Raw genomic sequence first — 12,838 nt, 5'->3', positions numbered from 1 at the left:
CTTTGAAGCTTTTTTACAGAGGAGATTTACAGCATTAGTGAAAATTCCTGATGCCTTGAATAGTATACCTAAATATTTATATTCTGTGCAGCATTCGATTACTTCATTATTCAATACAAACTTGTCTTTAGTAAGTTTTTTACCACTTTTATTAAATATCATTGTTTTCGTCTTGTCAAGATTGACAGTCAAGTTCCATTTTTCACAATAAGTGTTTAACTTGTTTAGACAATTTTGTAAACCTTCTGAAGATTCTGATATTAATACTAAGTCATCAGCATATAAAAGACTAGACAATTTTATGTCATGTAATGTTACAGGATCACATGAGGTATCAAACATGGAGGTTAAATCATTTATATAAAAAGAAAATAAGGTAGGGCTTAGAATGCAGCCTTGTTTTACTCCAACTGTGGAAGGAAACATCTTAGTAATGCCTTCAGTGACTTTAACTGCAAATAAAACTTCTTTGTACATATCTTTTAGAATATTGAGGAATGGTCCATTTATGTTATATTCAGCAAGTTTGTGTAATAGGGCCTCTCTATTTATAGTGTCAAAAGCTTTTTTAAAATCAATAAAACATGCATATATTCTTTTGTTTGATTTAAAAGCTTTATCAAAAATAGTTTTTAAAGTTAGAATGTGATCACTAGTTCTGCATCCTTTTTTGAATCCAATCTGTTCACGACAAATAATTTTATTAGTTTCAGAATACTTTTCTAAACGATTATATAAAACTCTTGAGAAAAATTTTCCTAAGCAGCTAGAAAGTGCTATACCTCTGTAGTTTGAGGGGTTGTCACTGGACGCTAAGCAACCAACAATCAATCAATCAATTTCTGTAAGCTTTGACTGTTATTGACCCATTAAACACTTTATATGCACATTTATATGTGTTCTTATGTCCGTAAGTTCCCGCCCTGAACACACGTTAAATATTTGTCATTGGACGTTAACACTTACACCTCTTTTATATTTGTTTACCTGTCTCTGTAAGTTCTGACTGACCCATTCGATGAGATTTTAACCAAGAAGATTACTCAATTTTCAAAACCATTCATAATCTAACTAACTAATCAAGCTACATGTATGTACTTTATATTTCACATTTGTAAAAGATTGTCATCATGATGTGTTCATATGAAGCAGTGTTATTCACCTTTTCGTCTAAACTCTTCATTGCAAATACCACATTTATTATGTTTAATAGCTGTTTCATCACGGTTCCAGGTTAGGGGAAAATTGGGCGATCAGATACGTGTTTAACCCCGCCACATTCTATATGAGAAACTTTTTGACTCAGTTTATATCCCCATTATTGTTATATCGTTGTGACGTGCGAGGTAGAGAGAATGTTTAAAAATCGTGACTCTGATCCTTATGAAACGTTTCACATTAATACAAATAAGGATGTGGTATGAGTGTCATCCAAGTCACAATGTATGAAAAGTTAACAGTTATAGGTCAAAGTACGGCCTTCAACACGGAGCCTTGGCTCATACCGAACAGCAAGCTATAAAGGGCCCCAAAATGACTAGTTTAAAACAATTCAAACAGGAAAACCAACGGCCTAATCTATATAAAAAACGAGAAACGAGAAACACCTATGAACCACACCAACAAACGACAACCACTGAACAACAGGCTCCTGACCTAGGACAGGTGCATAAAAATGCAGCGGGTTTAAATTTATTAAAGAAATCCTAGGAGTTAATTGTAAAACTTCTAACGATGCAAGTAGAGCTGAATTACCTAGATTTCCCCAAAGAACTAAAATTATTATGTCCTCTAGTAAATATTTGAACCATTTAGTTAAATTTGATCATACTTTTTGACTCAGTTTATATCCCCATTATTGTGGGCTCACATAAGCTCAGGATTATTTAAAGCCACCTGGAAAACGAATCCTTGGGCAATTAATATTCAAACATGTCGCCAAAATCTTAGGTTCCCCTTTTTTGGCCAAGGGTTAAATAAAAATATTAAAAAATTTTATTCAATTAAATCAGCGCATTTTAGATCAAAACTTACAAGATCAACGCTCTAATTTTTTTTATTCTGAAAAAAATAGATTTTTCCCGTAATATTTCAAAGATAGGAGAATGTACACAATATGTTGGTCAACTTACTTTCAAGTCTGATCGTTCTATTATAGCTAAATGTTCATTCCCATGAAAAAGAAAGAGGGAGATATAACAGAATACATAGTGATAGCATACAGTAATTGAAAGGGGAAGGGTTCCAACTCCCAGAACACCATAACCAAAAAGAAAAAAAGAAAAAAAGAGAAATCGAAAAAGTGGGGTTTCAACCCCCATAACGGCCTCCTCCCTAGAAGTTCTCGTCGTATGATCTATCAAGATTTTATATCCGTATCTGATTGACATATGTAAAGAGTCTTCATTTCTGTATTTTTAAGAAAATTTTTCTCTCTTCTTTAATGTTCGAACATTTTTTTCTATTCTATATATATATATATTTCAGCAACCCGTTATTCTCGTTTTCTTTACTTTGTTTGTTTATTTTTGTTTCCCTTCCTTATTGTGTGGCCCATGATTCTCTATTCTGTAAACTGCTTTCAGACCCTCATGTACTATCAACCATGTGACATCGATTTTGAGAGAACATCTGTCCATCGGTAAGGGAAAAGAAAAAAACAACTTTTATCAATCTGATTAAAATACAGATCCTGTGTCCATGCTTTGCATTAATACAAGGATCTGTAAACGCTCCAATCTAATTTCTATTTTTACGACATTTTGGGATTCTCATGTTTTGTCATTATGATACACACCTTCAAAAGTTTAGAGGCAGAAATGTCATTGGTTGATATAAAATTTATCTGAACAGAAATGGGCGGAGTGTTGTCAGATCTTTGTAAGCGAATCGTGGGCACAGCATCTGCATTTTGATCAAATTGAACTTTAATATCATCGTCAGGACAAGTGCCAAAATATGAACCAAAATGAGTTAGACAATACACTTGACCGGAAGTATACACAGGAGAATATGTATTTCGTGAGTTCCTTGTCTGGTGTCAGACATGTGGGAGATACATGTACATTGTCTGCATTTTTTGACCAGGTCAAGAATCAATGGCATAATTAAAAGGATTGTGGGTATTTAAATTTGTGTTCACCAAAGTTTTAAAAAAGCTTTTGCAATTTGACAGTAATAAATAGTTTCAGAAGTTGTTAACCCTTGTTAACTTATCACAAAGCTTTTTTGTACGCTTTTGAAATATTTGGTAAACTTTGGTAAAATTTAATTGCATTGGAATCTGAATTGCTCATTACAAGAAGTATAAATACAGCATTTAAATAATAAAATTACATAAAATCATGATTATTTTTTACCATACTGTCGTGAATATCTATTATCCCTACAGAAATTCATGTACGTTATGGATGCTGCTCCGTCGCTGGTTCTTTTTAATGTGTATCAAAGTCATCCGGATGATGATGATGGTGGTGGTGGTGTAGGTGGTAGGAGGCTGTTTAACGTCCAGCGGGAAACTATGCATATCTTCAGGACGAGAAAATGTTAATGTAATATGAATATTAACCCTGGTTTGTACTAGACAGACATGCTGAGCCGGGGAAGGCACATACATTTACATAGTTTATACTAAAGGTAAGTTTCGAGCTTATAGGGATATGGCCTTTCTATTATCAACCCGATGTCCACAATAACGATATATTATCATGAGGCTGGAATTGTCATGTAAAATTATCTAATATAGTTGTTTTAATGTTCTGAATAAAAACGAGGTTAAAGTGGACACCCAGGAGCATAATCACGGTGAAGAATAGAAACAACATAATAAAAACAAGTGAATCTGTGAGCTACTGCTCACTAATGATACCCCCGCCCGCTAAAAGTATAAGGTAAACAGGAAGTTGTTGAGTGATGAATCTGAAAACGCATCACACGGTATAGCAGACTCATATAAACCCTTGGGACGGACGGACGGACTGATGGATGGACTGACGGAAATGACGGATGGATGGACGGACAGACAGAGGTAAAACAGTATACCCCCTATTTTTTTAAAGCGGGGGTATAAAAAAACTAACAAGAAAACAACAGTTGACGGAACACCACATGGAACTCTGCACGGAAACTCAGTAAAATTGAGCAACATGGGCAGCATCAAAATAGAAATTTCCTGTTCCACCAGTGGCACACGTCGTGTTGTCCATGGCAAATAAATACCGGATTCAGTGATGTTGATTCTTAACTAGGAAAGGGGGACGGGGTTGCAACAAGAGGAACATATCCATGTAGCTGCAGTCTGCATAGTTGTATTTCATAGAAAGAATCAAGTAATGAGAAGAGAAAATTCGTTTTGTAAAAATGTATATTCAATATATATAATCTTACACAATGCTTACACTCCGTAACTACATTTATACTAAGCAATTATACCATTTATATACATACATTTACACATATCATATAAACATACTCACGTATACAATATATATATAATCAGAGTATAGAAAACATAAGCAGGTACATCACGTGAACATATCGTGTCACTGTTACGGATGAAATTGGTAAATATGATATCAATTAAAATAAATTGCCATTCATTCTTATTTTAAAGAAAAATACTTCGCTAAGGACCCTTAGTGTGAACTAGAAAATGTGTATGGTATTTGGTGAAATTGTTATCAAGACCGGTAACTCTTATTTACGTAAAATAACCACCATGACATTAACTAGTTTAACAATGGGCGTATCAAACATCACGTGATATTTTAATGGAATTGATGCTATACCGCGATAACTTAAAATTTCATATGCCTCTTCTTAACATAGTGAAGCAGTCATTTCAACTATGGTAGATCTTCCGGTCAAGAGTTAAAACGTTTTCCGCTTAATTTGCTTTGCCACTGAATCCTTATAAATATCAAATAACTATAAATACTAATCATGATTAAAATATAAACATCAAGACCCAATACCGAACTCCAATATAATGCCAGTGTGTCTCTTCACGAGAAGGAACTATAAATCCGCCGTTTTTATATTATCTTTTTTGAATGTCTTACTGATTAATGTATACTTTCACGATTGTATTCATACACATACATACACACATCACTAATAATATCGTATGTTATCAATTGTATTGCATAGATACACACACATATAATATATATGCATATATTAATGTAAATTTAACCTACCAAAATATAAATAATGAACAATTACTCTACCAGCGACAGATATGGAAATTGATAATATGTTTTCTCTTAATATTCATTTTCCTAACATATTACAATATTAATATATATAAAAGAAAATTCCTTAGTTAATTGATAAGCAACAATAAAAATAATGTCCAAGTATATTTCCATTTAACTAACTTTTAATAAAATTAATACTTCATTACAAACATATCATTAACAGTTATCAAAATAATTATTTTGGCATTGAGCATTTAGCAGTTTTATACAAATTTGTTATTTTGATTAGTATTCAATAAACATTGATTGACTAATTTTATTAAGAAATTTATAGTAGACCAAGGCCAAGGTAACTGGTATCTTTGTGCCATTTTATTGTAAACTTCTAAGTAACGCAGATTATTTTAATTTTGTTAAAAGCATTGAAGGGACCGACTTGTAAAACGCATAACTGATTTTAAAGAGTTGATTCCCTCAACCTGGGTCTACTACTTTAAATATTACTGACAACATGTACATCATGTGAGACATTTACTTATAACTTCACTTATGACAGTTCAGATCAAATACTTTAAAAAATGTTGAGACAAAATAAAACAATAATTGTTTTACCTTACATTGCGTTGAAAAATACCGTTGAGAGGTTGGTATTAAGTTAGAGATCAGCACATGTGATTGTTTGTATGCCATTTATTCTAAAATAAAGGTAAAAATTATGTCCATTAGTGAATGATATATTCTCCATTGAGGTTCACTTTATGTTGAATACCCTTTAAATCATTACGGACAATGGGTACTAATAGCAAAACTCATACTGTGCGACAGAGGGTAACTATGACTAGTGTACAGTCGTTTTCGCATCATGCATTAATATACTCGATCATCACAAATATCTGAGACAAAGTGAAACGTTTATAAACATTTATGACAATTTATTTATTTTTTATAACGAATAAATTAACTGGCTAGATAGCATAATGCAAATCAATACACCGGCGCAATAAAGTAAACTGAGACGTAAAAACAATTATTACCCTTAGAATTTATATAAACTTGAGATTTTTTCCGATAACTTTACGATATTAAGCAGCACACCCTAAAATTTGCACATTAGTAAACTTATGAGCTGATTAAACGAATAAACTGACTGTTGTTTTTAGTTTGCATATTAAAGAAAATATACACCATTTTTATTACTTAATGTATTATCCATGCATAAGTTTATGTAATTCGTCAATTAAGATTCAACAGAATGACGGTTAATTGCATTGATCTTACACCGCAAATAGAAGCATCAGGTGACGCCATATGTCGGATATTCGTTGTATTTAGGGCGTTGTTAACCAATCGTAGTTTACAATAAATCTTTTCTTTTGTACAACACGATTCAAATACCTAACTTTTAAGCAATGCCCTGTCAAATTGCATCTTTATTATAATGCCATCACATCTGTTTGATTTTAAAACAAAAACTAGAAAATAACAATCAATAATTAGACAGACCCTCCCTTTTATTTAGTATATTATTTATTTACAAAATAAGAAACAAGAAGAAAGTTATAAACAAATCATCTAACAGGTCTAAGAAGTACAAAAATATATAAATATATAATTTATTGGAATATTTCAATTTTTCATGGAATGTTTTTGATCACAATTCTTTTACAGATAAGAATTCACCAGTCCTAATTGATTGGTTCATCATTTATTGCAATTTTACTACAGTTTACATACTTTGAAATCATGCCTTGAAAATTGTCGTGTTTTTCCGTTGACAATATCGAACTTCCCAAAATGTTTACGAAAGTCGGAGAATTTCAATTTTGGTTGAAGTGATAAATCCGAAACAGCTTATATAGAAAGAAATTGGTGTTTATTAACTAATAAGGATTATTTTCACTAATTTCTTCTACTGTGTCAGGGATTCCCAATTAATTACTATTATAATTTGACATTTTTTACAGCTTACTTTAATTTGATAACCAACACATCAATCAAAATATAGAGCTTTGAAAAGACACTATCTTAGCATGTATTTCCATCACAAAAGTTAATCTGCTAGCATAAGGTGTACATGTAAACCAGACAAAACAACAATCACAAATATGTTATAAATGTAAAAATAAAAATGTATAAATATATCAACAAATAATATATGTGCACAAATCAACAATATATTTAACTAAATTGAGTTTCCACAGAATGATATGAACGTTAGTTAAGGTGGTACCCAAAGGCTCCTCGGTCATGTGACTATGTTTTATTCGTATATAGTCAACATAACCTTTCTTCTCTGAGGGAATGTATTGTTAATTTTGATAATCAAAGTTATATTGATGTACAATTATCAAAATAAACAATGAATATTTTTGGAGGTTATCAGATAATCTTCATTATAAATACGTTGTGATCAGGAATTGAAACCCATTATATGCACTTTTCATGTCGGTTTATGTGAAATCCTTAAAAAAGGTTTACCAATTCAATTTTACACTATCCCCACCATAGGCATTTATACCCGTAGCTAATATTTTAAAAATTTAGTTTACACCAAGGTTTAACAATGGTTTCATTTCAAAACATATTCATCCTGGAATAAAAGTTGCACTTTATCAAATTCATCTACTTATCGAAAGAAATCTATTCAGAATTGTCAAAAGCGAATGCTAATAAAAGTTACAAAATCCTATATTAAGCACCATTTGGACAACATATAGTATATTTCAAAAAATAATTACTATTTTACACAATGGCATATTCTTTCTGTGTTTTTGTTTTCGAAATCCGAGTCTGTAACCAGTAACAATAAAAATGTTTTACTTTTATCAGATCAGTATAAAATAGTTCAATAGTATTTTTACTGATATAAGCTTTAAAATATGTATGCCCGGGTTATAAAAAAACTTAAATTATGAATGCTTAATACGAATGTAAATCATTTCGGACATTTGTATTTGTTCTTGAATTGTTACTGGTGTATTTGAAATTATTATGGGTTTTTACTGTGATTCAAAACCTAATTTCCCAACTAATTTTTACAACTTAATATATACATAATTCATGATACACATTTCAATAATAAATACAAAAGTTGAGCACGCCTAGAATTTTGGATTTGATTCCAATAGTCTTTCCTAACGTTGCATTTAGTGACCACTATCCTTTGTGACTAAGTCACAAAATAAACTATTTCGTCTTTTTATTCCAAATCATATACTCGGTAAGTCTCGGTAAGGCCATTAGATGGCATAAACCGAACAAGTACCATGCAGTTGTTCATTGTCAATAACACTGTCTATACAGGCCTACTCTTCGTTGTTTCACACACGTTTAATTCAATCAACGTATCTCAAATTTGATTATTATCCTATCATAAAATGCTTTACTACAAATGAGTTTCCCATGTGGCAGTGTTTTTATCATAAAATGTTTTCATATAGTCACGTGGAAGAGAATTCGCGTTGCCGTTGCTTGGAAATCTTGAGTATCCATTGTTTGGAGAATCCTCTAAATTGTAATTATATTCCTGAAAAAGAAAACAAAATGACTTGGTATATATAACGATTAATCAACTCGCATATGAACAAAGATAAAGCGGAAAAGAGTAATAGTAAGGAGTTTTTATCACATTGCTCTTCAGCTGTTTCGGTTCTTATAAATCATTGGCTTTCAAGTACTCGGCTTTAAGCGATCCTGATGAAGGTAAATCTAGAAAAGCGCTTAGGACGCATGACATTTTTAAAGTGTTGTTTTCAATTTTAACCAATCAAAAAATTACTAACTATGTGTCGTTTTACTCACTGAGTTTTTCATAACATCGAAAAATAAAGAATATAAAATATAACGTTAGACTTCAAATTAGTTAATAAATATGCTTTTTCTGAAAGTCTATTCTCTTTGCAAACAAATGCAGACGTTGGCATATATTTACAATCGAAATTATACTCCTATTTTTCTTCATTCATCGTGTTCATTAAAGAGAGATTTGAGATGATAAGTAGTAGTAGCAATTCATTTTTAACATCTTGTTTTTTTTGCATCTTTAAAGAGTTGTGTTGGTCCCGAAATCGATATCCCAAATATCAAATAAGATAAATACAAGACACACATATTGTATGTACTATAATATAAAAGACGCAAATGAGCAGACGACGTATCGATGCGTTAACAAAACAAAATATTAGAAGATTGATTGATAGATGTGTTCCCAAAAAGCCAATGCCTATACAATGAAAAGATCTAGTGCTATGTATGGGATATGAGTGTTGTCGAGTTACTGATATCTAGTGTTATGTACAATAAGATAATTGTATTTAGGGGGAAAGACACATTTATGTTATTTATCGATCTCTGAACTATTCTCAGGTCTCTGGAAAGGGAGGAACAGTCTTCGTCGTATAGCGTCAAACGTCGTTATCGTTATACTGGAAACAAAAAAATCCTGTTAACTGTCACGTAGGTTGCCTCATTCCCACCCTCGTCTACATGAAATTATACGTAACCTAGCAACATGCTATGCGTGCCTGTCCCTTGTCATGCCCCTGTATTTTTTGTATTTATTGTCTGTTATACATGAATCAGGTTTTCGTTTATTGTTTTGTCATAAATCAGGCCGCTTTTTTTTTTTAATTGTTTCACATTTTTTCATGTCGGGGCCTTGTAAGCTAACTATAATAACTATAAGGCATGGGTTTTGTTCATTGTTGAAGGCCGTACAGTGCAGAACCTGTAATTGCTTAAATCCGCTTCATTTGGTCTTTGTTGGAAAGTTATCTCATAGGCCATCATACATTTGTACCACATCTTCTGATCTTATATTAAATAAATACAGTGTGCTTGTATAGACTAATGTATAAAAGAATAGCATAAATAAATTAAATGTCTCCAAATGAAACTTCCTCAAGCATTCCTAATCTGAAAAGGATATCTGATTTAAGCACAAAGGCACTTGGAAAAAACTGTATTGTTTCAGTTATAATAAACATCCAGCGTCTTTGAAGCTTTTTCCATATACCAGCAAAATGCTCCGAAAAGCTCAATAAGCAGTTTTATGACAGCCGCGTCTTCTTTTAATAAATTATATCAACAAACAAGTCATCCGTTATACTTGACATTTTTTTTCTTTCATACACAGTAAAATAAAATCTCTCCGTACTTTTACAACATGAATGTGCCACACAGAGATTTACACCAACTATTCCACATTTTCCATTAAATACTACAAAATGGTTTATTCTCAGAATGGGATATCGAGATTTTAATCATGCAATTTTTTTCGTAATTTTCATAGTTTTAGAGTGCCACGTACAAAAAGACAACTAGGCACATATAGACATGTTACCAATTAAATTGCTTGCCATATGTACTACACCGCGTTTAAAAATTCAATTACAAGTATATTATTGCACAGAATATCAGAACGTACGAATCGCCATTGATTTTAAATGTAAGATTTTACGATATTCTATTGTCATTAATTGTTTGACCGATATTCTATTGTCATGAATTGTTTGACCGATATTCTATTGTCATGAATTGTTTGACCGATATTCTATTGTCATGAATTGTTTGACCGATATTCTATTGTCATGAATTGTTTGACCGATATTCTATTGTCATGAATTGTTTGACCGATATTCTAGACCGATATTCTATTGTCATGAATTGTTTGACCGATATTCTATTGTCATGAATTGTTTGACCGATATTCTATTGTCATGAATTGTTTGACCGATATTCTATTGTCATAAATTGTTTGACCGATATTCTATTGAATTTGATTTCACGTGGCACCTCGTTAAATCTCAATGTTAGAACGTGTGACTTAGAAAACAATCTGCCATTTTTGAACTGTAAAATAATGTTATTTTTATACTGATTGTGGATTCAATAATAATAATCAATGAGATATTTTGAAAATTTGCACAGAAAAATAAAATTAGGCTTAACTTAAATCAGGCCGTTCTTTTTCTCGTTTGAATTGTTTTACATTTGTCATTTCGGGGCCTTTTATAGCTGACTATGCGTTATGGGTTTACTCATTGTTGAAGGCCGTACGGTGACCTATAGTTGTTAATGTCTGTGTCATTTGGTCTCTTGTGGAGAGTGATCTCAATGGCAATCATACCACATCTTCTTATTTTTATATTAACTATCCGGTTATTTCAAAGAAAACCAGAGCTCAGTTTGTTTTAAAGACTGTATGTTATATTGACGCTTCTAACGAAGAACTATTATTATAACACGATATAATGAAAACATTATATTTGAGTAGTTGACTTTATCTGATTTGTACGTAGGACTCATGAACTTACCAAGTGATCCACGACATTGATACATCAATATATTTAGAAATGAATGGTTTAAAAATAAAACTGATAGTAATAAATGACAGTCAGATGTTATTGTTTTTTAACTTAAAGTGTATTATAGGGAACCATCTGCTACTCAAGAAGAAAGTCTGAAAAAATGTGCTCTTATGGAATGTGCTATATGTAAAAGAAGTATACTCTTTAAGACTACTATTAATAAATATGAAAACGGTTAAAATCTATAAACACTGGACACTTTTAATTTGCAAAACACTCATTTGCAAATCCGCCGCCGCCTCTCCTTAGACCTACAGTGTCGTGTATATAACCAAAATGTGCGGAATTACATGGGATTCAATAATTTCATTGCTTTTCTGCTGTTATTATTATATATATTTTGTAATTTGATTTAGAAAAACATGGGATTTTCAATATCCCATGGGATAGGGCAAATCCCATGGGATTTACCATTATCCCATGGGATTTTGGTTAAATCCCATAGGATTTTTTTGGGTCCCATGGGATAATAGTAGTCCCATGGGATATTTGTTGTCCCATGGGACAAAATAAATCCCATGGGACTATAATTATCCCATGGGATTTTTAATATCCCATGAGACAAAATAAAATCCTATGGAATTCAAATTATAAATATACAGTAATGTGTATGTTACAATGAATTCTGTTTGGTAGTAAAAAGTTTATAATATATATACGAGTGTATTTTGTTTTTTTTTCATTTGTCACAAACATGTTTTTAATTTGCTTATATGACAATAAAGATTATTATTATTTTTGAAAGTATAATAATATTTAAAGTAAAAAAATAAAATCCTTTAACTGAAATAAAATGATGACATGTCTTAATAAAAGAAAAAAATATTGATTTGAAATCTTTGTCTTGTTTGTTTTATTATGAAAAATAGAACTGAAAAAAATATTTCATATTCTGACTGAATAAATTGACAAAGCACAGTTAATAGTTTACTCTTTTAATGAGGTAAATTTTCTTTGTTATAGTTCCACTGCAATACATGAATATGCAAACGATTTGAATCTCATACCTTTGTGGTGTTCATAATATTACGTTTATATTTGCAAATTTATAAAATAAACACTTTTCCTGTTAAGTTTTAGTTTTCTTGTTTCAGCTTGCTATGTACAATTATTCAGTCCACTATATAAGAGTCAAGTAAATAAATTATTTCATCCACTAGGATATTCCTACAATTCTTAGACAAAACATTTTTGCAATCTGTTCTTCAAAAATCTTCCTCCGTACATCTTTATTGGATGGAGCGATTTAAATGAGTGGACAAAGCAAGTTCA

At 31.4% G+C, this 12,838-nt stretch overlaps 1 protein-coding gene across 4 annotated transcripts in view; it reads right to left on the bottom strand.

Annotated features, from left to right (window-relative positions):
• Nucleotides 1–4,345: 4,345 nt before the first annotated feature.
• Nucleotides 4,346–12,838, bottom strand: part of LOC127721434 (uncharacterized) — an 82,898-nt gene continuing 74,405 nt past the window's right edge. For 3 of the 4 annotated variants that reach the window (XM_052228153.1, XM_052228155.1, XM_052228156.1), the window contains one exon: nucleotides 4,346–8,724. In XM_052228153.1, coding sequence (XP_052084113.1) covers nucleotides 8,584–8,724 — 141 coding nt within the window. In that variant the 3' untranslated portion in view covers nucleotides 4,346–8,583. The remainder of the gene's footprint in view (nucleotides 8,725–12,838) is intronic. The other variant, XM_052228154.1, reaches the window with a different exon arrangement.

The sequence above is a fragment of the Mytilus californianus genome, unplaced genomic scaffold, assembly GCF_021869535.1.
Source record: "Mytilus californianus isolate M0D057914Y unplaced genomic scaffold, xbMytCali1.0.p SCAF_12, whole genome shotgun sequence".
Lineage (NCBI taxonomy): Eukaryota > Metazoa > Mollusca > Bivalvia > Mytilida > Mytilidae > Mytilus > Mytilus californianus.
The sequence above is the reverse complement of the archived record's forward strand: the minus strand, read 5'-3'. Positions and strand labels throughout refer to the sequence as shown.